At 47.1% G+C, this 25,422-nt stretch overlaps 2 protein-coding genes across 3 annotated transcripts in view; one reads left to right on the top strand and one right to left on the bottom strand.

The window, feature by feature from the left end:
* Window positions 1-6,696, top strand: part of LOC106592716 (voltage-dependent T-type calcium channel subunit alpha-1H) — a 45,558-nt gene extending 38,862 nt beyond the window's left edge. Inside the window, exons 15-17 of the mRNA XM_045690484.1 lie at window positions 2,097-2,268; window positions 2,703-3,643; window positions 4,116-6,696. Of these exons, the coding sequence (XP_045546440.1) occupies window positions 2,097-2,268; window positions 2,703-3,643; window positions 4,116-6,014 (3,012 nt within the window). The 3' untranslated portion in view covers window positions 6,015-6,696. The remainder of the gene's footprint in view (window positions 1-2,096; window positions 2,269-2,702; window positions 3,644-4,115) is intronic.
* A 6,687-nt stretch (window positions 6,697-13,383) lies between these two features.
* Window positions 13,384-25,086, bottom strand: LOC106593022 (synaptogyrin-3). 2 transcript variants are annotated; one of them, XM_045692083.1, is made up of 4 exons: window positions 24,362-25,086; window positions 17,283-17,517; window positions 15,802-15,947; window positions 13,384-13,692 (listed from the first exon to the last, which is right to left on the bottom strand). In XM_045692083.1, the coding sequence occupies exons 1-4, from the start codon at window positions 24,488-24,490 to the stop codon at window positions 13,465-13,467; spliced, it is 738 nt and encodes a 245-aa protein (XP_045548039.1). In that variant the 5' UTR covers window positions 24,491-25,086; the 3' UTR covers window positions 13,384-13,464. The 2 variants fall into 2 exon arrangements, with proteins under 2 accessions (XP_045548039.1, XP_045548040.1); XM_045692084.1 differs by having other exon boundaries at window positions 13,385-13,692; window positions 24,386-25,079.
* Window positions 25,087-25,422: the final 336 nt, after the last annotated feature.

The raw sequence follows: 25,422 nt of genomic DNA, 5'->3' as shown, positions 1-25,422 counted from the left end.
GATGACGGTGGTGGTGATGGTGATGACGGTGGTGATGGTGGTGGTGACGGTGGTGATTGTTGTGGTGATGGTGATGACGGTGGTGGTGATGGTGATGACTGTGGTGATGGAGGTGGTGACAGTGGTGATGGTGGTGGTGATGGTGGTGATGGTGGTGGTGATGGTGATGACGGTGGTGGTGATGGTGTTGACGGTGGTGGTGATGGTGATGATGGTGGTGATGGTGGTGGTGACGGTGGTGATGGTGATGGTGATGACGGTGGTGGTGATGGTGATGACGGTGGTGATGGTGGTGGTGACGGTGGTGATGGTGATGGTGATGACGGTGGTGATGGTGGTGGTGACGGTGGTGATGGTGGTGGTGACGGTGGTGATGGTGGTGGTGATGGTGGTGACGGTGGTGATGGTGGTGATGGCAGTGGTGATGACGGTAATGATTGTTATGGTTACGCTGCGGTCCCGTGTGGCCTAGTTGGTGGACCCAAGGCCCTTACAAATCCAGGGTTGTGGTTCTGATCCCCTTGGTGGGTACAGGGGGGACCAGTATGAAAATGTATCCACTCACTACTGTCAGTCGCTGTGGAGAAGAGAATCTGCGAAATAACAGTTTAAAACTTCACTAGGTTTGTGGGACGGTAGCGTCCCACCTCGCCAACAGCCGGTGAAATAGCAGGGCGCCAAATTCAAAACAACAAAAATCTCATAATTCAAATTTCTCAAACATACAACTATTATACACCATTTTAAAGATAAACTTGTCATTAATCCAACCACACTGTCTGATTTCAAAAAGGCTTTACGGCGAAAGCATAGCATTAGATTATGTTAGGACAGCGCCTAAACAAGAAAAACCACACAGCCATTTTCCAAGCAAGGAGAAGCGTCACAAAAACCAGAAATACAGCTAAAATGAAGCACTAACCTTTGATGATCTTCATCAGATGGCACTCAAAGGACTTCATGTTACACAATACATGTATGTTTTGCTCTATAAAGTTTATATTTATATCCAAAAACCCCATTTTACATTGGCGTGTAATGTTCAGAAATGTTTTGCCTCCAAAAACTTCAGGTGAATGAGCACATCAATTTACAGAAATACTCATCATAAACGTTGATAAAATAAAAAACTGTCATTCAAAGAATTAAAGATAAACTTCTCATTAATGCAACCGCTGTGTCAGATTTCAAAAAGGTTTTACGGCGAAAGCACACTTTGCAATATTCTGAGTACAGAGCTCAGCAGTCAAAGCAAGCTATAAAGTTACCCGCCAAGTTCTGGAGTCAACAAAACTCAGAAATAGTATTATAAATCTTCACTTACCTTTGCTGATCTTCGTTGGAATGCACTCCCAGGACTCCCACTTCCACAATAAATGTTTGTTTTGTTTGATAAACTCCATATTTATGTCCAAACACCTCCTTTTGTTCGCGCGTTCAGATCACTATCCAAAGGCGAGCGCAAAACCCTACATGAAAAATCAAAAAGTTCCATTACCGTTCGTAGAAACATGTCAAACGATGTTTACAATCAATCCTTAGGGTCTTTTTAACATAAATCTTCGATAATATTCCAACCGGACAATAGCGTATTCATTACAGAGGAAAAAGAAGGAACGACGCGCTGCGTGACCGCGCAGTAAACAACTCGTTGGCATCAGGCAGTCCACTTGTTGAATAAGCTCTTATTTTCTCCCCAGTAACAGTAGAAGCATGAAACAAGGTTCTAAAGACTGTTGACATCTAGTGGAAGCCTTAGGAAGTGCAAAATGAACCCTAAGTCACTGTATACTGTATAGGCAATCACTTGAAAAACTACAAACCTCAGATTTCCACACTTCCTGGTTGGATTTGTCTCTGGTTTTTGCTGGCCATATGAGTTCTGTTATACTCACAGACATCATTCAAACAGTTTTAGAAACTTCAGAGTGTTTTCTATCCAAATCTACTAATAATATGCATATCTTACCGAGTAGCAGGAAGTTTAATTTGGGCACGCTTTTCATCCAAAATTCCGAATGCTGCCACCTACCCTAGTGAAGTTAATAAAACGAGGAAGAGGACGTTCATGGTTGTGTTTTTTGTTTTTGTCCCAGGTTGTGGAAGAAGAGCGTTGTCGTGGTAGCCTGCTGACGGTGGGCCGGCCGTCTCTGTCTCGTATGATGTCTCTGCCCAGCGACAGCTACATGCTCCGCCCCCTACAGTCCCTCGGACACACCCGCTACCCTCCCATTGGCCACGACACCTACAAGGGATGTGGTTTCTCAGGTAACCATCCCTCAGAGTTTCTAGAGTTCTGTCTCGGCTTGGTCTCAGTGTTCTATCTCTCAGAGTTCTAGGTCCCAGAGTTCTAGGTCCCAGAGTTCTATCTCTCAGAGTTATAGGTCTGTGTTCTATCTCTCAGAGTTATAGGTCCCAGAGTTCTATCTCTCAGATTTATAGGTCTCAGTGTTCTATCTCTCAGAGTTCTCGGTCTCAGTGTTCTATCTCTCAGAGTTATATATATCAGAGTTCTAGTTCTCATAGTTCTAGGTGTCAGGGTTCTAGTTGTCAGCGTTCTAGGTCTCAGAGTTCTATCTATCAGAGTTCTAGTGTCAGGATTCTAAGTCTCAGGGTTCAAGGTCTCAGAGTCATAGCTTTCTGGGTTCTAGGTGTAAAGGTTCTAGGTCTCAGGGTTCTAGGTCTCTCTCTCTGTCTCCTAGGTTCTGTCTACTCCATGGGCTCTAGCGGAGCAGGATCCCTACTACAGGTCCCGGGGGCGTTACCATCTGGAAGCCATGCCTCCCTCAGCTCGAAGGGCTCCAGCTGCAGACCGACAGTCAGACTCAGCCCCTCCCACAGCGTAGACAGACACTCCGCCTCCGTGGGAAGACACACCCCCAGGAGGCCCGTCCACGTCGACGGCAGACGAGCGTCGTTTATCCGTAGTTCTCACGACACACACAGTTACAGACTCAGCCCTGCTCAGAGCATCGACGGAGACTCCTCCCGTTACCTCAATAGACGGGCCTCTTATCTACATAGCCCCTCCCACAGCATGGACAGTAGACACACCCCTTATATCCACAGCCCATCCCACAGCATGGACAGTAGACACACCCCTTATTTCCACAGCCCCTCCCACAGCATGGACAGTAGGCACACCCCTTATATCCACAGCCCCTCCCACAGCATGGACAGTAGACACACCCCTCATATGGATAGACACACCCCTTATATCCACAGCCCATCCCACAGCATGGACAGTAGACACACCCCTTATATACACAGCCCCTCCCACAGCATAGACAGTAGACACACCCCTTATATCCACAGCCCCTCACAAGGCATCAATAGACACACCTCTCCTAACAATAGACACACCTCTTATATGAGCAGCCCCTCCCACAGTATAGACAGACGGGACTCTTATAGGCTTAGCCCCTCCCACAGCATAGACAGTAGACACACCCCTCATATGGATAGACACACCCCTTATATCCACAGCCCCTCACAAGGCATCAATAGACACACCTCTTATATGAGTAGCCCCTCCCACAGTATAGACAGACGGGACTGTTATAGGCTTAGCCCCTCCCACAGCATGGACAGACAGCCGGGACCCACTTCCTCCATCAGTGTGAGGAGACAGCTGAGGAGACAGGTACGTAGACTGCACCTCTTACCCAGGCAGCACATTAATTTCCCAGGATGTTCTGCAAACGTCTGTTTTTTTGGAACCTTGCGTGCAAGTTGTTAGAATGTTTTGTGTTAGCTGGGAACTTTACAGTCCAGGCCAGATCAAGTTGTTAGAATGTTTTGTGTTAGCTGGGAACTTTACAGTCCAGGCCAGATCAAGTTGTTAGAATGTTTTGTGTTAGCTGGGGACATTACAGTCCAGGCCAGATCATGTTGTTAGAATGTTTTGTGTTAGCTGGGAACTTTACAGTCCAGGCCAGATCGAGTTGTTAGAACGTTTTGTGTTAGCTGGGAACTTTACAGTCCAGGCCAGATCAAACTGTATTCATCTTCAAAATTCATTGATTTAATGTTCAAACATTGTGTTCAAAACAATCCCAGTTACCTCTGAACCTCTGTTTCCTGTCTCTACTATCCTACTTCCTGTCTGTCTTTAGGAAGCGGTATGTTGTGACTCTGAAGACCTGAGCTGCAGTTCCGCTGACGATCTGCGTCTGAGCTCTGTCGACGGCACCCACCTCACCGTACCCAGCATGCACCTCTGTCCGCTACCCAGCCTGCCCCCTGGTGGAAACACACACCTGGACCTACACCAGCCTTCCTCGCCTTCCCTCTCCCCCCGAAGACGTACCTCCAGCGCACACACACTCCGCCACACACACACCGTACACACACTGCGTCACACACACAGTCAGAGGGTTATATCGATAAGAGAACACGGTAGGAGCCACAGTGATAGTGGCCCCCAGACGACAGACAACCCGCAGACCCCGGGCTCCAGGCCCGTCTCTCTCTGCTTTGGAGGTTCCAGCCCATCCCTCTCCTCCCCCTCCACTCCCCAGAGGCCTGAGATACCCCAGACCCCGGGCCCCAGGCCCGTCTCTCTCTGCTCTGGAGGTTCCAGCCCATCCCTCTCCTCCCCCTCCACTCCCCAGAGGCCTGAGATACCCCAGACCCCGGGCCCCAGCTCCAGGCCCGTCTCTCTCTGCTCTGGAGGTTCCAGCCCATCCCTCTCCTCCCCCTCCACTCCCCAGAGGCCTGAGATACCCCAGACCCCGGGCCCCAGCTCCAGGCCCATCTCTCTCTGCTCTGGAGGTCCCAGTCCGTCCCTCTCCTCTCCCTCCACTCCCCAGAGGCCTGAGATACCCCAGACCCCGGGCCCCAGCTCCAGCTCCAGGCCCATCTCTCTCTGCTCTGGAGGTCCCAGCCTGTCCCTCTCCTCCCCCTCCACTCCCCAGAGGCCTGAGACCCCCCAGACCCCGGGCCCCAGCTCCAGGCCCATCTCTCTCTCCTCTGGAGGTCCCAGCCTGTCCCTCTCCTCCCCCTCCACTCCCCAGAGGCCTGAGACCCCCCAGACCCCGGGCCCCAGCTCCAGGCCCATCTCTCTCTCCTCTGGAGGTCCCAGCCTGTCCCTCTCCTCCCCCTCCACTCCCCAGAGGCCTGAGACCCCCCAGACCCCGGGCCCCAGCTCCAGGCCCATCTCTCTCTCCTCTGGAGGTCCCAGCCTGTCCCTCTCCTCCCCCTCCACTCCCCAGAGGCCTGAGATACCCCAGACCCCGGGCCCCAGCTCCAGGCCCATCTCTCTCTGCGCTGGAGGTCCCAACCTCTCCATCTCTACTCCTTCTACTCCCCAGAGCCTTCAGACCAGCTTTGATCCAAACCAGATTCCCAGTTCCAGCCTTGTTCCATTTCCCACGATCCTCGGTTCCAGTCCCAACCGTATCCCCACTTCCTTTCTAGATGAGACAGATGTTGAAATCTGTTGCATCACACGTCACTCGTCCAGCCCCCCGCACACTCCCCATTCCCCTCACCCCTACCTGTCCCTCCACGCCTGCCTCTCATTTGAAGAGGACCAGAGGAGCCGGTGTCTCACCGGCCAATCGACGTCTCCCGTTCGAGAGTGGACCAGGAAGCAGAGGATGAGCCCGCCTTGCATCTCCGTAGCGCCACCTGCTGAAGCCCAGGTTTCCACGACGACCCGGTCGACGGACGGCAGCACGCACCTGAGGAGGCGGACCCTGTCGGTTGACTCCGCCTCTCAGAGAGACTCGTTGGACACGGACCCAGCGGAGACACGCCTTTCTGTCCCTTTTCTCCAATTGGACTCTAGCTTTATAAGAGTCACGGTGGATTCTGACCAATCGGGATGCTCGTTGTTGACGGACAGCGAATCGACAGTCGAGGGGGACGCGGAGGGGGAGGGGAGAGAAGTGGGAGGAGGAGCTCGGAACTCACAGTCTCTGCTGGGATTGGTTCCCAACCCTCTCAGGAGGAGGAGCTTAGTGCGCATGCTCAGCACACGGGAAGGAGAGGGGGAGGAGTCTCAACCCTGACCCCTGACCTTTGAGAAATCGTTTTCCTTTTCTCCAACCCTAGAGAGACTCTGTGGCGACGCAGCATGGTTTTAATCCAGCCCTGTTGGAACGAGTCCTGATTCAGCCAATCAGCTTCTTGATAAGGACATCCCTAACCTAACTGAATGATATGCAAATAGGACCCGCCCACCTTCTCCCTCCCTCACCCACCGATTGGTGGAAACTGTGAGCGGTTTGTCTGTTAGGAGAAAGTTATGTGTCGTGACATCGTACAGAAACCTGCCGTGAGTTTACCTTTAACTACGTCACCTTTAATCACCTTTGACCCCTTTCACCCCCCGCCCCCCTGGCGACAGCCTCTCTCGTTAGCTGTCGGAGTGACGTCACGTTCCTTCCGGAAACACCCGGAAAGACTTTTCACGAAGAGGTTTATTATCACTAGATCTAAAGACGTCACCTTTAACCTTGGACCTTCTTAATCTGTTGTTTGTCTGTTACCTTCCTTATTGTACAGCTTCTGTTAGGTCCTGTTTTAGTTCAGAACCTTCTCCTATATTGTTAAATATATGGCTGGTTATACGACTGTGGTTTACTGTAACTAACTAACTAACTGGCAGGTTAGGAACTCTGTCACTGTAACTTAGAACTACTCTCTCTCTCTCTCTCTCTCTCTCTCTCTCTCTCTCTCTCTCTCTCTCTCTCTCTCCTATATCTACCTCTCCTCCTCACTCTCCCTCTCTCTCCATCTCTATCTCTCCTCCTCTCTCTCCTCTCTCCGTCTCTATCTCTCCTCCTCTCTCTCTCTCTCTCTCTCTCTCTCTCTCTCTCTCTCTCTCTCTCCTATATCTACCTCTCCTCCTCACTCTCCTCTCTCTCTCCATCTCTATCTCTCCTCCTCTCTCTCCTCTCTCCGTCTCTATCTCTCCTCCTCTCTCTCCTCTCTCTCTCTCTCTCTGTATCTCTCCTCCTCCTCCTCTCTCTCTCTCTCTCTCTCACTCTCTCTCCTCTCTCCGTCTCTCTTTTCTCTCCATCTCTCCTCCTCTCTCTCTCTCTCTATCTCTCCGTCTCCCTCCATCTCTCTCTCTCCTCCTCTATCTCTCCTCCTCCTCTCTCCTCCTCTCTCTCTCTCTCTCTCTCTCTCTCTCTCTCTCTCTCTCTCTCTCTCTCTCTCTCTCTCTCTCTCTCTCTACTCTCTCTCCATCTCTATCTCTCCTCCTCTCTCTCCTCTCTCTGTCTCTATCTCTCCTCTCTCTCTCCTCTCTCTCTCTCTCTCTCTCTCTCTCTCTCTCTCTCTCTCTCCATTTCTATCTCTCCTCCTCTCTCTCCTCTCTCTCCTCTCTCTCTCTCTCTCTCTCTCTCTGTATCTCTCCTCCTCTCTCTCTCTCTCTCTCTCTCACACTCTCTCTCCTCTCTCCGTCTCTCTTTTCTCTCCATCTCTCCTCCTCTCTCTCTCTCTCTCTCTCTCTATCTCTCCGTCTCCCTCCATCTCTCTCTCTCCTCCTCCTCTATCTCTCCTCTCTCTCTCTCTCTCTCTCTCTCTCTCTCTCTCTCTCTCCGTCTCTATCTCTCCCTCCCTCTCTCTCTCTCTCTCTCTCTCTCTCCCCTCTCTCCGTCTCTATCTCTCCTCCTGTCTCTCTCTTCTCCTCTCTCTCTCAGGTTAGAGCTAGACTAAATAGTTAATTTGTGACTGTATGACAGGTGGAGACTGATAGACTGACTGAATAAGAGATATAGGCTACTTGCAAAATGGCCCCCTATTCCCTACCTAGTGGTCTAAATGGCCCCCTATTCCCTACCTAGTGGTCAAAATGGCCCCCTATTCCCTACCTAGTGGTCTAAATGGCCCCCTATTCCCTACCTAGTGGTCAAACTGGCCCCCTATTCCCTACCTAGTGGTCTAAATGCCCCCCTATTCCCTACCTAGTGGTCTAAAGTAGTGCACTATGTAGGGGAATAGGGATCCAAGCCAGATGTACGGGACCATATGTATGTAAAATGTACGCACGTATGACTGGAAGACTATTTGGATTAAAAGCGTTGTGCTAAATATTGATTATGTGATTGTATATTATAGTATTGAAAAGGCAGGTAACTTCCTGAATAAAGGCAACGCCAACATAAAGTGTTGTAACAGGACGTTGTGCCGTTACAAGCCGCTCAGACCAGCTTCGATGCTCCTTGGTTGGGTCGTTACAAGCCACTCAGACCAGCTTCGATGCTCCTTGGTTGGGTCGTTACAAGCCGCTCAGACCAGCTTCGATGCTCCTTGGTTTGGTCGTTACAAGCCGCTCAGACCAGCTTCGATGCTCCTTGGTTTATCCTGTTCCAAGCCGCTCAGACCAGCTTCGATCCTCCTTGGTTGGGTCGTTACAAGCCACTCAGACCAGCTTCGATGCTCCTTGGTTGGTTCGTTACAAGCCGCTCTTACCAGCTTCGATGCTCCTTGGTTTATCCTGTTCCAAGCCGCTCAGACCAGCTTCGATCCTCCTTGGTTGGTCCGTTACAAGCCGCTCAGACCAGCTTCGATCCTCCTTGGTGTAGATTCTAGAAGTGTCTGGATCTCTATCGGAGGTGCTGCGACATCCTTCCTCCACGATAAATCCCCAATCATTTGGTGTTTTGTTGCCGGTGGTGGAAGAAAAACGCCTGTCCCGGGCGACGCTACCAGAACCTCCCGTATGTGTTCTGTTTAGGGGAGTGACGGAGACGACCACGGCCTATGGTGTTTTACATCTACACGCTCGTCAAAACCATTCGAGGGGGACCGTCTCGTAACCCTGTGGACGGGAGGAACATTGTCATCCCAACGGGACGGGGGCGTAGCCATCGTAACCCAGATAATGACCCGCCCAGCGCGTTCTGATACATGACCACTCGGGAGATATGGGGCTGTTGATTGCTTATTATTAATAATAAACTCAGGAACCAAACACACCTGTGTGGAAGCACCTGCTTTATCAACATACTGCATATCTCTCGTTCGACTAGGAAGTGTTTCCTGTTATTCTGGCAGTTACCTGCAGACGCTACGTAGAAAGGTCAATAAATACGGAAGCTTCGCGAACGACGACTATAAAACTATATTATATATTGATAATGATGCTAGTATTTTATCAGGAAAGTCGAGACTGTATCATATGTTGGGGGTCGGCAGGGTAGCCTAGTGGTTAGAGCAGGTAGCCTAGTGGTTAGAGGCAGGGAGCCTAGTGGTTAGAGCAGGTAGCCTAGTGGTTAGAGCAGGTATCCTAGTGGTTAGAGGCAGGTAGCCTAGTGGTTAGAGAGGCAGGTAGCCTAGTGGCTAGAGCAGGTAGCCTAGTGGTTAGAGAGGCAGGTAGCCTAGTGGATAGAGCAGGTAGCCTAGTGGTTAGAGGCAGGTAGCCTAGTGGTTAGAGGCAGGTAGCCTAGTGGTTAGAGAGGCAGGTAGCCTAGTGGCTAGAGCAGGTAGCCTGGTGGTTAGAGCAGGTAGCCTAGTGGTTAGAGGCAGGTAGCCTAGTGGTTAGAGGCAGGTAGCCTGGTGGTTAGAGCAGGTAGCCTAGTGGTTAGAGCAGGTAGCCTAGTGGTTAGAGCAGGTAGCCTAGTGGTTAGAGGGGGTAGCCTAGTGGTTAGAGCAGGTAGCCTAGTGGTTAGAGCAGGTAGCCTAGTGGTTAGAGGCAGGTAGCCTAGTGGTTAGAGCAGGTAGCCTAGTGGTTAGAGCAGGTAGCCTAGTGGTTAGAGCAGGTAGCCTAGTGGTTAGAGAGGCAGGTAGCCTAGTGGATAGAGAGGCAGGTAGCCTAGTGGTTAGAGGCAGGTAGCCTAGTGGTTAGAGCAGGTCGCCTAGTGGTTAGAGCAGGTAGCCTAGTGCTTAGAGCAGGTAGCCTAGTGGTTAGAGGCAGGTAGCCTAGTGGTTAGAGGCAGGTAGACTAGTGGTTAGAGCAGGTAGCCTGGTGGTTAGAGCAGGTATCCTAGTGGTTAGAGAGGCAGGTAGCCTAGTGGTTAGAGCAGGTAGCCTAGTGGTTAGAGGCAGGTAGCCTACTGGTTAGAGGCAGGTAGCCTACTGGTTAGAGAGGCAGGTAGCCTAGTGGCTAGAGCAGGTAGCGTAGTGGTTAGAGCAGGTCGCCTAGTGGTTAGAGCAGGTAGCCTAGTGGTTAGAGCAGGTAGCCTAGTGGTTAGAAGCAGGTAGCCTAGTGGTTAGAGGCAGGTAGCCTAGTGGTTAGAGCAGGTAGCCTAGTGGTTAGAGGCAGGTATCCTAGTGGTTAGAGAGGCAGGTAGCCTGGTGGTTAGAGCAGGTAGCCTAGTGGCTAGAGCAGGTAGCCTAGTGGTTAGAGCAGGTCGCCTAGTGGTTAGAGCACATAGCCTAGTGGTTAGAGCAGGTAGCCGAGTGGTTATAGGCAGGTATCCTAGTGGTTAGAGAGCCAGGTAGCTTGGTGGTTAGATCAGGTAGCCTAGTGGTTAGAGCGTTGGGCCAGTAACCGGCAGGTAGCCTAGTGGTTAGAGCAGGTAGCCTAGTGGTTAGAGCAGGTAGCCTAGTGGTTAGAGGCAGGTAGCCTAGTGGTTAGAGGCAGGTAGCCTAGTGGTTAGAGCAGGTATCCTAGTGTTTAGAGACAGGTAGCCTAGCGGTTAGAGACAGGTAGCCTAGCGGTTAGAGGCAGGTAGCCTGGTGGTTAGAGCAGGTAGCCTAGTGGTTAGAGCGTTGGGCCAGTAACCGGCAGGTATCCTAGTGGTTAGAGCAGGTAGCCTAGTGGTTAGAGGCAGGTAGCCTAGTGGTTAGAGGCAGGTAGCCTAGTGGTTAGAGCAGGTAGCCTAGTGGTTAGAGCGTTGGGCCAGTAACCGGCAGGTATCCTAGTGGTTAGAGGCAGGTAGCCTAGTGGTTAGAGGCAGGTAGCCTAGTGGTTAGAGGCAGGTAGCCTAGTGGTTAGAGCAGGTAGCCTAGTGGTTAGAGCAGGTATCCTAGTGGTTAGAGCAGGTAGCCTAGTGGTTAGAGGGTTTGGCCAGTAACCCAAATGTTTGCCCGATCGAATCCCCGAGCTGACAAGGTAAAAATCTGTTGTTCTGCCCCTGAACAAGGCAGTTAACCCCACTGTTACCCCGGGTACGACGTCACTGTAAATAATATAATATGTTCTTAACTGACTTGCCTAGTTAAATAAAAATATATTAAAAATGTTTTTTTTTTATTAAATGATGCTGATAGTATTTTATATGAAATCTAATGTTCTATAATCTGATATATTGATGATTAATAAGAGCTGATATGTAGCTGGGACTTCAGAAGACAACAACACTATGGAACAACGAAGTGATGGTTGGTCTGAGCTCCACACATTAATAAATCCATGTTTTAAGGGAGAACAGACACTGGAATTCCACCCATGTTTTAAGGGAGAACAGACGTTGGTATTCCACCCATGTTTTAAGGTTGAACAGACGTTGGATTGACGTTGGGATTCCACCCATGCTCCACCAAGGTATTCCAGCTCACAGCTTTGACCCACTACAGTATCTAGGCAGGTTGCTAAAGATTCAAAAACAGAAATATTTTCAATCAACCAATCAAATCACCATAAATAAAATAAATCCACCAATGAGACGCGGCACACAGCGGAGGTTCTTGTTTTCCTTTTGTTTTATATTTCATATTCCAGCTTTGGCATTTGACAATAAAATATTTAATGACATGAATTATTTCACATTATAACAGGATTTACAGCCATTCTAATGGAGGTCTCTCTCTCTAGTCTCTGTCGCTCTGTTTCTCTCTCTCTCTCTGTCTCTCTCTGTCTCTCTCTCTCTCTCTCTCTCTGTCTCTCTCTCTGTCTCTCTCTCTGTCTCTCTGTTTCTCTCTCTGTCTCTCTCTCTGTTTCTCTCTCTGTCTCTCTCTCTCTGTCTCTCTCTCTCTGTCTCTCTCTCTATTCAATTCAATTCAATTCAATTCAATTCGCTTTATTGGCATGACGTAACAATATACATATTGCCAAAGCTTATTTTGGATATTTACAATATAAAAATAAATAAAAATGAGAATCAAATATTGTCAACGGGACAACAGTAACAACAATAACCAAGGGTCAAAATAACCAACACATTGAACAATAACAATAATCATACAGTAGAGGACATGTGCAGGTTTATTGGTCTGTCAGACACTGTCCCTCAACTTATGGCAGGCAGCAATGTAGTGCGCTGCCAACCCACAGCTCTCTGCGTCCTCCCCCAACAGGACGGGTAGCCTATTCTCTCTCTCTATTCTCTCTCTCTATTCTCTCTCTCTCCTCCAGCTTTAATACTGAGTTCCACAGGACCTTCATAAGGTGATGTAGACTGATATATTTACAACAATGTTATATACCTCTCAGGGTAAAATGGCCTCTGTGTGAATCCGAGACTGAGCCAGCAGTTGCCGTGGTGACAGAGAGCCAACATCACCTGACCCTCAGTCGGCCAATCAGGCTAACCCACAGCATCTTGAAGCTACACAACCTCTGTCATGTCAACACGGTCACACACCGAGAAACTCTCTCCTACTCTCTATTCTCTCCCTCTCTGTCTCTCCCTCCCTCTCTCTCCTCTCTCCTACTCTCTATTCTCTCCCTCTCTGTCTCTCTCCCTCCCTCTCTCTCCTCTCTCCTACTCTCTATTCTCTCCCTCTCTGTCTCTCTCCCTCCCTCTCTCTCCTCTCTCCATCTCTCTATCTCTCCATCTCTCAATCTCCATCTCTCTCTCTCTCCATCTCTCTCTCCATCTCTCCATCTCTCTCTCTCTCCATCTCTATCTCCATCTCTCCATCTCTCCATATCTCTCTCTCCATCTCTCCATCTCTCTCTCCATCTCTCTCTCTCTCTCCATCTCTCTCTCTCTCCATCTCTCTCTCTCTCCATCTCTCTCTCTCTCCATCTCTATCTCATCTCTCCATCTCTCCATATCTATCTCTCCATCGCTCCATCTCTCTCTCCATCTCTCCATCTCTCTCTCCATCTCTCTCTCTCTCCATCTCTCTCTCCATCTCTCTCTCCATCTCTCATCACTCTCCTCTCTCCATCTCTCCCTTCATCTCTCCTCTCTCCATCTCTCCCTTCATCTCTCTTCTATCCATCTCTCTCCATCTCTCCCTCCCTCTCTCCATCTCTCCATCTCTCCTCTCTCCATCTCCATCTCTCTCTCTCTCATCTCTCCATTTCTCCCTCCACCTCTCTCTCCTCTCCACATCTCTCCTCTCTCCATCTCTCCTCTCTCCATCTCTCTCTCTCCCTCTCTCCTTCTCATCTCTCCATTTCTCCCTCCACCTCTCTCTCCTCTCTCTCCTCTCCATCTCCCCTCTCCCCTCTCCCTCCATCTCTCCTCTCCCCATCTCTCCTCTCTCCCTCTCCCTCTCCCCCTCTCTGTCCATCTCTCCTCTCCCCCTCTCTCTCCCTCTCTCTCTCCATCTCTCTCCTCTCTCCTCTCTCCCTCTCTCTCTTCTCTCCCTCTCTCTCCATCTCTCCTCTCTCTCCCTCTAGAAGACAGGAGCAGGTGTGAGGGCAGAAGGGTCCAGACTCAGAGTTTCGCTGAAGGGAGGCGCCTGCTGGTAAGGGTTGGTGGTTACTACGGTGACTCCGTTGGCGACGGGCGCGCCTCGGGCGTTGTCGCGGTATCCGGCGTTGTCGTCGAGCTGATCGGTGAAGAGGCTGAAGTTTTGGAACAGGTTGATGAACGTCTGGAGGGCGAGCGCCGTCAGGCCAGCCTGGAGGTCAAAGGTCAGAGGCGTTCGTTATTAAAGCAGTAGTCAAGGTAACCATAGTAACAGGAGTTTCTCTAAAGGTAATCCAGCGAGCAAGAAACCTGAGATCCTCAGCACACAAGGTGGGACAGAATCCCCTTCCTCAGATTTGTCGCTCTAGACAACAACTACGACAACGTAATTAACAACAACAACAACAAACAACAAAACGGGTCACAACTCCTACAGCTCTGTTACACGCTGGGTCTGTACATAGTTAAATGGTAGGCTTCCAGGGGCCTCCTACGGTAGGTACACCTATAGCTCATCTCTTGGCAGTAGTACTGTAGACTACTTTATCACTGACCTCAACCCAGAGTCTCTCAGAGTGTTCACAGTCATCCCACTGACATCCCCTTTATCAGCTCACAGCAGAATCACAGTCTACGTTGAACGGAGAAATACTCAACCAACGAGGCATCGAAGCCGAAAAATAAATAAATACTATTATTATAAATACTAAATAAATACTATTATTATAAATACTAAATAAATACTATTATTATATATACTAAATAAATACTAATATTATAAATACTAAACAAATACTGTTATTATAAATACTAAATAAATACTGTTATTATAAATACTAAATAAATACTATTATTATAAATACTAAATAAATACTAAATAAATACTATTATTATAAATACTAAATAAATACTATTATTATGAATACTAAATAAATACTATTATTATAAATACTAAATAAATACTAGTATTATAAATACTAAATAAATAATATTATTATAAATACTGAATAAATACTAAATAAGTACTATTATTATAAATACTAAATAAGTACTATTATTATAAATACTAAATAAATACTATTATTATAAATACTAAATAAATAGTATTTTTTATAAATACTAAATAAATAGTATTTTTATAAATACTAAATAAATACTATTATTATAAATACTAAATAAATACTATTATTATAAATACTAAATAAATACTATTATTATAAATACTAAATAAATACTAATATTATAAATACTATTAAGACATACTATAGGATGGAAGGAGGGTAGAAACCAAAAAAACAATTGTCCTATAACAAATTCAACTTCCTGGACAAAACATTTCGTTGTAATAGTGAAGGTGTAAATCTGTCAATAGAAAACCTAAAACAGTGTATTTGACCTCTCAGCTTCACTGTCAAATCGAAACATTTCAAACGAGACAAAAAAAAAAAAAAAAAACACAAAGACGCCCAGAAAACCTGATCTTTCGACTTCGTTATGGTGAATCGCTACATACAGATACACAAAACAAAATTGGAAAACAAACAACAACACGAAGAATTATCTATCCCAAAATGGAGATGTATGGATAAACGACTTCTACAATATTTTGGGCCAAAACAAAACAAAGAACAGACCATATAAACATATACAAAATCAAGGCAGCAGCTACTTTTCCTGGGGTTTATTATGGATCCCCATTAGTTCCTCTCAAGGCAGCATCTACTCTTCCTGGGGTTTATTATAGATCCCCATTAGTTCCTCTCAAGGCAGCAGCTACTCTTCCTGGGGTTTATTATGGATCCCCATTAGTTCCCGCAAAGGCAGCAGCTACTCTTCCTGGGGGTTTATTATGGATCCCCATTAGTTCCTGCCAAGGCAGCAGCTACTCTTCCTGGGGTTTATTATGGACCCCCATTAGTTCCTGCCAAGGCAGCATCTACTCTTCCTGGGGTTTATTATAGATCCCCATTAGTTCCTCTCAAGGCAGCAGCTACTCTTCCTGGGGTTTATTATGGATCCCCATTAGTTCCCGCAAAGGCAGCAGCTACTCTTCCTGGGGGTTTATTATGGATCCCCATTAGTTCCTGCCAAGGCAGCAGCTACTCTTCCTGGGGTTTATTATGGACCCCCATTAGTTCCTGCCAAGGCAGCAGCTACTCTTCCTGGGGTTTATTATGGACCCCCATTAGTTCCTGCCAAGGCAGCAGCTACTCTTCCTGGGGTTTATTATGGATCCCCATTAGTTCCTGCCAAGGCAGCAGCTACTCTTCCTGGGGTTTCTTATGGATCCACACACACACATTACACAGGTGTCTCTTACCCAGGTGAGGATAGAGAAGAAGCAAAAGGCAACAGTGGCCCTGGCGGCGTCGGAGCCCTGAGCCAATGGGAGCTCTTCTTCTGTCGTCTGCTGCCACTGATTGGCCAGGAAACAGAAACCCACGAACCACAGGAAACTGGCCAGGGCTGGGGGGCGGGACCAACAGGACAGATGGTTCAGAAAACAGACCTCCAGAGATAACATGGCCTGTGGATGTGTGTGTGTGTGTGTGTGTGTGTGTGTGTGTGTGTGTGTGTGTGTGTGTGTGTGTGTGTGTGTGTGTGTGTGTGTGTGTGTGTGTGTGTGTGTGTAATGTGTGTGTGTGTGTGTAACGTGTGTGTAGTGTGTTTGTCATGTGTGTAAGGTGTGTGTGTGTAATGTGTGTAAGGTGTGTGTGTGTGTGTGTGTGTAATGTGTGTAAGTTGTGTGTGTGTGTGTGAAGTGTGTGTGTGTGAGGTGCGTGTGTGTGTGTGTGTAAGGTGTGTGTGTGTGTGTGTGTGTGTGTGTGTGTGTGTGTGTGTGTGTGTGTGTGTGTGTGTGTGTGTGTGTTTGTGTGTGTATATAATGTGTGTGTGTAACGTGTGTGTGTGTGTTTGTCATGTGTGTAAGGTGTGTGTGTGTGTAATGTGTGTAAGGTGTGTGTGTGTGTAATGTGTGTAAGGTGTGTGTGTGTGTGTGTGTGTGTGAAGTGTGTGTGTGTGAGGTGCGAGTGTGCGTGTGTGTGTGTAAGGTGTGTAAGGTGTGTGTGTGTGTGTGTGTGTGTGTGTGTATATAATGTGTGTGTGTGTATATATAATGTTTGTGTGTGTGTTTGTAACGTGTGTGTGTGTGTGTGTGTGTGTGTGTGTGTGTGTGTGTGTGTGTGTGTGTGTGTGTGTGTGTGTGTGTGTGTGTGTGTATGTTTGTAACGTGTGTGTGTCTGTGTAATGTGTATGTGTGTGTGAGGTGTGTGTGTGTGTGTGTGTGTGTGTGTGTGTGTGTGTGTGTGTGTGTGTGTGTGTGTGTGTGTGTGTGTGTGTGTGTGTGTGTGTAATGTGTGTGTGTGTGTGTTTGTAATGTGTGTGTGTGTGTGTCCAATGTGTGTGAAGTGTGTTTGTGTGTGTGTGTGTGTGTGTGTGTGTGTGTGTGTGTGTGTGTGTGTGTGTGTGTGTGTGTGTGTGTGTGTGGATGTGTGTGTATATATTGTGTGTGTGGATGTGTGTGTATATATTGTGTGTGTGTGTGTGTGTATGTTTGTAACATGTGTGTGTCTGTGAAAGGTGTATGTGTGTGTGTGTGTGAGGTGTGTGTAATGTGTGTGTGTGTGTTTGTAATGTGTGTAAGGTGTGTGTGTCTAATGTGTGTAAGGTGTGTGTGTGTGTGTGTGTGAAGTGTGTGTGTGTGAGGTGCGTGTGTGTGTGTGTCTGTGTGTGTGTGTGTGTGTGTGTGTGTGTGTGTGTGTGTGTGTGTGTGTGTGTGTGTGTGTGTGTGTGTGTGTGTACCAGAGAAGACCATGTCGATGAGAGTTGCTCTCCTCCTGAGTCGGACACTGTGGATGGTGGGGAAGTAGATGTCCACAACCAGGAAGCAGACGCTGCCTAGGAAACAGACCACGCCCACGGTAACGCCGTAGTTACAGGCGTCGGCGTTCTTATTGAAGACGCATAGCAACCGCTCGCTGCCGATGTTCATGTAGCCTTCGTTCACTATACAGCTGAACACGACCATAGAGAACACCTGGAGGAGAGACATCACCTTTAATGAATTACTATACAGCTGAACACCACCATAGAGAATACCTGGTGGAGAGACATCACCTTTAATTAATTACTATACAGCTGAACACGACCATAGAGAATACCTGGAGGATAGACATCACCTTTAATTAATTACTATACAGCTGAACACGACCATAGAGAATACCTTGGGGAGAGACATCACCTTTAATTCATTACTATACAGCTGAACACTACCGTAGAGAACAACTGGAGGAGAGACATCACCTTTAATGAATTAATATACAGCTGAACACGACCATAGAGAATACCTGGAGGAGAGACATCACCTTTTATTAATTACTATACAGCTGAACACTACCATAGAGAATACCTGGGGGAGAGACATCACCTTTAATTCATTACTATACAGCTGAACACGACCATAGAGAATACCTGGAGGAGAGACATCACCTTGAATTAATTACTATACAGCTGAACACTACCATAGAGAATACCTGGAGGAGAGACATCACCTTTAATTAATTACTATACAGCTGAACACGACCATAGAGAATACCTGGAGGAGAGACATCACCTTTAATTAATTACTATACAGCTGAACACGACCATAGAGAATACCTGGAGGAGAGACATCACCTTTAATTAATTACTATACAGCTGAACACGACCTGGAGGAGAGACATCACCTTTAATTAATTACTATAGAGCTGAACACTACCATAGAGAATACCTGGAGGAGAGACATCACCTTTAATTAATTACTATACAGCTGAACACGACCATAGAGAATACCTGGAGGAGAGACATCACCTTTAATTAATTACTATAGAGCTGAACACGACCATAGAGAATACCTGGTGGAGAGACATCACCTTTAATTAATTACTATACAGCTGAACACGACCATAGAGAATACCTGGAGGAGAGACATCACCTTTAATTAATTACTATACAGCTGAACACTACCATAGAGAATACCTGGAGGAGAGACATCACCTTTAATTAATTACTATACAGCTGAACACTACCATGGAGAATACCTGGAGGTGAGACATCACCTTTAATTAATGACTATACAGCTGAACACTACCATAGAGAATACCTGGAGGAGAGACATCACCTTTAATTAATTACTATACAGCTGAACACTACCTGGAGGAGAGACATCACCTTTAATTAATTACTATACAGCTGAACACGACCATAGAGAATACCTGGAGGAGAGACATCACCTTTAATTACTATACAGCTGAACACGACCATAGAGAATACCTGGAGGAGAGACATCACCTTTAATTAATTACTATACAGCTGAACACGACCATAGAGAATACCTGGAGGAGAGACATCACCTTTAATTAATTACTATACAGCTGAACACGACCATAGAGAATACCTGGAGGAGAGACATCACCTTTAATTAATTACTATACAGCTGAACACGACCATAGAGAATACCTGGAGGATAGACATCACCTTTAATTAATTACTATACAGCTGAACACGACCATAGAGAATACCTGGAGGAGAGACATCACCTTTAATTAATTACTATACAGCTGAACACGACCATAGATAATACCTGGAGGAGAGACATCACCTTTAATTAATTACTATACAGCTGAACACGACCATAGAGAATACCTGGAGGAGAGACATCACCTTTAATTCATTACTATACAGCCGAACACTACCTGGAGGAGAGACATCACCTTTAATGAATTACTATACAGCTGAACACGACCGTAGAGAATACCTGGTGGAGAGACATTACCTTTAAATTACTATACAGCTGAACAGTACCATAGAGAATACCTGGAGGAGAGACATCACATTTAATGAATTACTATACAGCTGAACACTACCTGGAGGAGAGAAAACGACTAGTTAATTACTCATAGGGATATGATTCAATACAGCTGTAACATTGATCTTTTGGCAATTTTGGGAGGGAGAGGCAGGGCGAGACAGGAGGGAGAGGGAGGGAGGGTGAGAGGTGAGGGAGAGCAGGGAGAAAGAGAGGAGAGGAGAGAGAGGAAGGGAGAGAGAGGAGAGAGGAGAGAGGGGAGAGAGGAGAGGGAGGGGGAGAGAGGAGAGAGAGGAAGGGAGAGAGAGGAGAGGAGAGAGGAGAGAGGGAGGAGAGGAGAGAGAGTAGAAGGGGAGAGGAGAGGAGAGAGAGTAGAGGGGGAGAGGAGAGAGAGTAGAGGGGGAGAGTCATTCAGTAGAAAAAGTTAGTTCGGAGATCAATAATATTTACTGAGCAGTAGGACTTAAAAAAATAAAAATAATAATTTAATAATAATTAATAAATAATAATTTACACCAACACTTGAAAACACACACACACACACACACACACACACACACACACACACACACACACACACACACACACACACACACACACACGTTACTGCACTGTAAAAAACCAACGACCTACAATAATGTAGTTTAGAATCTTAAATAGCAGTTACACCTCAACAGGAGTCGTTGTTGTTGTTGTTGTTGATGTTGTAATGTTTACTTCGGTTTATCGCCCCCCACTAAGCCTCCAATAATTTCCCAGCGTGACTTGCCTTTTCGATTGAATCTAACGGTTGCATCCCATGACTGTATATGTTTGTTTTTAGTAACGGAGAGAAAATGGTTGTTGACTTCGTTGATTTTCAGTTCTGTTGGCCTTCACCCTGAAACTCATGGTTTACAGGCCACGTCGGGGCCTTATACAGCAGGGCCTGAAACTCATGGTTTACAGGCCACGTCGGGGCCTTATACTGCAGGGCCTGAAACTCATGGTTTACAGGCCACATCGGGGCCTTATACAGCAGGGCCTGAATCTCATGGTTTACAGGCCACGTCGGGACCTTATACAGCAGGGCCTGAAACTCATGGTTTACAGGCCACATCGGGGCCTTATACAACAGGGCCTGAAACTCATGGTTTACAGGCCACGTCGGGGCCTTATACAACGGCCTGAAACTCATGGTTTACTGGCCACGTCAGGACCTTATACAGCAGGGCCTGAAACTCATGGTTTACAGGCCACGTCGGGACCTTATACAGCAGGGTCTGAAACTCATGGTTTACTGGCCACGTCGGGACCTTATACAGCAGGGCCTGAAACTCATGGTTTACAGGCCACGTCGGGACCTTATACAGCAGGTCTGAAACTCATGGTTTACAGGCCACGTCGGGCACGTCGGGCCTGCAAGTTGTGTGGCAGAATTCCACGAACGTTCCCAAAATATTTCCCAGTGATCTTCCAACCAGGATTTCTGGAAAACCTGTGAAATTTACCAGAATGTTTTTCAACCCGAACCGTAAATCCCATTATGCTGCAATGTGATGTGTAATTCCTATTGGAATCGTTAAGCTAGCAAACAGTTATAAACTACAGGATACAGTCTACTACATTACCCCCCCCCCCTTGTGTAATTATAAACCATAAACCAGCCAGGAAAGACTACATTACCCCCCCCGGGTTATAATAAACCAGCTAGGCCAGACTACATTACCCCCCAACCCCTGGGTCATTATAAACCATAAACCAGTTAGGCCAGACTACATTACCCCTCCTCCCTGGGTCATTATAAACCATAAACCAGCTAGGCCAGACTACATTACCCCCCCCGTGTTATTATAAACCATAAACCAGCTAGGCCAGACTACATTACCCCCCCTTGGTTATTATAAACCATAAACCAGCTAGGCCAGACTACATTACCCCCCCCGGGTCATTATCAACCATAAACCAGTTAGGCCAGACTACATTACCCCCCCTCCCTGGGTCATTATAAACCATAAACCAGCTTGGCCAGACTACATTACCCCATCCCTGGGTCATTAAAAACCATAAACCAGCTAGGCCAGACTACATTACCCCCCCAATGGGTCATTATAAACCATAAACCAGCTAGGCCAGACTACATTACCCCCCCCTTGTGTTATTATAAACCATAAACCAGCTAGGCCAGACTACATTACCCCCCCCTGGGTTATTATAAACCACAAACCAGCTAGGCCAGACTACATTACCCCCCCCGGGTCATTATCAACCATAAACCAGTTAGGCCAGACTACATTACCCCCTCCCTGGGTTATTAAAACCATAAACCAGCTTGGCCAGACTACATTACCCCCCCTTGGGTTATTATAAACAATAAACCAGCTAGGCCAGAATAGATTACCCCCCCAGCGTTATTATAAACCATAAACCAGCTAGGCCAGACAACATTGCCCCCCCTGGGTCATTATAAACCATAAACAAGCTAGGCCAGACGACATTACCCCCCCTGGGTTATTATAAACCATAAACCAGATAGGCCAGACTACATTACCCCCACCCCGGGTTATTATAAACCATAAACCAGCTAGGCCAGACTACATTACCCCACCCATGGTTATTAAAAACCATAAACCAGCTAGGCCAGACTACATTACCCCCCCAGGTCATTATAAACCATAAACCAGCTAGGCCAGACTACATTACCCCCCCTCCGGGTTATTATAAACCATAAACAAGCTAGGCCAGACTACATTACCCCCACTGGGTTATTATAAACCATAAACCAGCTAGGCCAGACTACATTACCCCCTCCTGGGTTATAATAAACCATAAACCAGATAGGCCAGACTACATTACCCCCCCCCGGGTCATTATAAACCATAAACCAGCTAGGCCAGACTACATTACCCCATCCCCCGGTCATTATAAAACCATAAACCAGCTAGGCCAGACTACATTACCCCCCCTGGGTTATTATAAACAATAAACCAGCTATGCCAGAATAGATTACCCCCCCAGCGGGTTATTATAAACCATAAACCAGCTAGGCCAGACTACATTACCCCCCCCCGGGTTATTATAAACCATAAACAAGCTAGGCCAGACTACATTACCCCCCCTGGGTTATTATAAACCATAAACCAGATAGGCCAGACAACATTGCCCCCCCCGGGTTATTATAAACCATAAACCAGCTAGGCCAGAAGACATTACCCCCCCTGGGTTATTATAAACCATAAACAAGATAGGTCAGACTACATTACCCCCCCCCGGGTTATTATAAACCATAAACCAGCTAGGCCAGACTACATTACCCCCTCCCATGTTATAATAAACCATAAACCAGATAGGCCAGACTACATTACCCACCCCCGGTCATTATAAACCATAAACCAGCTAGGCCAGACTACATTACCCCCCCGGTTCATTATAAACCATAAACAAGCTAGGCCAGACTACATTACCCCCCTGGGTTATTATAAACCATAAACCAGCTAGGCCAGACTACATTACCCCCCCCGGGTCATTATAAACCACAAACCAGCTAGGCCAGACTACATTACCACCCCCGGGTCATTATAAACCATAAACAAGCTAGGCCAGACTACATTACCCTCACCCTGGGTTATTATAAACCATAAACCAGCTGTGCCAGACTACATTGCCCCCCCCGGGTTATTATAAACCATAAACCAGCTAGGCCAGACGACATTACCCCCCCTGTGTTATTATAAACCAGATAGGCCAGACTACATTAACCCCCCCCCGGGTCATTATAAACCATAAACCAGCTAGGCCAGACTACATTACCCCCCCCGTGTTATTATAAACCATAAACCAGCTAGGCCAGACTACATTACCCACCCCCGGGTCATTATAAACCATAAACCAGCTAGGCCAGACTACATTACCCCCCCGGTTCATTATAAACCATAAACAAGCTAGGCCAGACTACATTACCCCCCCTGGGTTATTATAAACCATAAACCAGCTAGGCCAGACTACATTACCCCACCCCTGGGTTATAATAAACCATAAACCAGCTAGGCCAGACTACATTACCCCCCATGGGTTATTATAAACCATAAACCAGCTAGGCCAGTCTACATTACCCCCCCTGTGTCATTATAAACCATAAACCAGCTAGGCCAGACTACATTACCCCCACTGGGTTATTATAAACCACAAACCAGCTAGGCCAGACTACATTACCCCCCTGGGTCATTATAAACCATAAACCAGCTAGGCCAGACTACATTACCCCACCCCTGGGTCATTAAAAACCATAAACCAGCTAGGCCAGACTACATTACCCCCCCTTGGGTTATTATAAACAATAAACCAGCTAGGCCAGAATAGATTACCCCCTCCTGCGTTATTATAAACCATAAACCAGCTAGGCCAGACAACATTGCCCCCCCTGGGTTATTATAAACCATAAACCAGCTAGGCCAGACGACATTACCCCCCCTGGGTTATTATAAACCATAAACCAGATAGGCCAGACTACATTACCCCCACCCCGGGTTATTATAAACCATAAACCAGCTAGGCCAGACTACATTACCCCCCCATGTTATTATAAACCATAAACCAGCTAGGCCAGACTACATTACCCACCCCCGGTTATTATAAACCATAAACCAGCTTGGCCAGACTACATTACCCCCCTCCGGGTTATTATAAACCATAAACCAGATAGGCCAGACTACATTACCCCCCCTTTTTTAAATTATTTATTATTAAGGAATAAAGGGATCGTGATACTTCCCTCCATGTTTGGTTTTGATGGTTTTTTTTACCTAATCCCCCCTGGATACGGAGGATGACAATGGGGGAAGAAGAAGAAGAAGAAGAAAAAACACAATCCCTCCATTGATGCAGAATTAAAAACAAAACACGGATGACGCACAGCCAAATATTACAGCGACGGGTTATGTTTCTATAGACATTATAGACATTATATATATATACATTTATAGACATTATAGACATTATATATATATATATATATATTTATACATTCAGGCCTAAAGTAGACTACACACATACATACGAGTCTCGTTGATTTGTCGCTCACCCAGCACAGTAGTCTGAGGATGGTTCTCGGCCGTTTGACAAAAGCCACCGGATCGAAATGCGAAGTACCGGTTTTACCGGGAAGAAACGAGCCAACGGGCTCCATCTCTCCCGTCTATTCCTTTTTATTAAAAATGTCTTCTTCTTTTATTTTATTAATCAGTTTATTCCTCCTAGTTTCAGTGGCGTTGTGTGAGAGATATCATGGGTCTGGTCTCCGGTCTGGTCTCGCATTGCGGCTGGCTGAGAGGAAAGGAAGGAATGAAAAGAGGCGTTCAGATCAGCCCGTTTTCGCTCTGCTGTGAATCGCGTTTATACCGTAGCCTCCGACGCTCAGACTCACTGACGGGCTCTACAGCGCCTCACTGACGGGCTCTACAGCGCCTCACTGACGGGCTCTACAGCGCCTCACTGACGGGCTCTACAGCGCCTCACTGACGGGCTCTACAGCGCCTCACTGACGGGCTCTACAGCGCCTCACTGACGGGCTCTACAGCGCCTCAAGGACGGACTCTGCAGCGCCTCACTGACGGGCTCTACAGCGCCTCCCGGTTTCTTTCCCCCTGTGGGAACCGGAATAACTCTTAAATAACTGTCAGACAGAGAACCGGGAATAGGCCTGTCTAGTCTTGATTAATATGAATGTTGAAATAAGACAAAATAATCTCTCTAATGTGGTGATCAGAATCCAGGGCTACGACTCTCTCTCTGTCTTTCTCTCTCTTTCTCTCTCTCTCTCTCTTTCTATATCCCTCTCTCTCTCTCTCTTTCTCTCTCTCTCTCACTCTCTCTATCTCTGTCTCTCTCTCTCCCTCTATTTCTCTGTCTCTCTCTCTCTTTCTCTCTCTCTCTCTTTCTATATCCCTCTCTCTCTCTCTCTCTCTCTTTCTCTCTCTCTCTTTCTATATCCCTCTCTCTCTCTCTCTCTTTCTTTCTCGCTCTCTCTCTCTTTCTCTCTCTGTCTCTCTCTCTGTCTCCTTCTCTCTCTCTTTCTCTCTCTCTCTCTCTCTCTCTCTCTCTCTCTCTCTCTCTCTCTTT

Source organism: Salmo salar, chromosome ssa12, assembly GCF_905237065.1.
Source record: "Salmo salar chromosome ssa12, Ssal_v3.1, whole genome shotgun sequence".
Classification (NCBI taxonomy): domain Eukaryota; kingdom Metazoa; phylum Chordata; class Actinopteri; order Salmoniformes; family Salmonidae; genus Salmo; species Salmo salar.
This window is presented reverse-complemented; position numbering and strand designations above follow the sequence as displayed.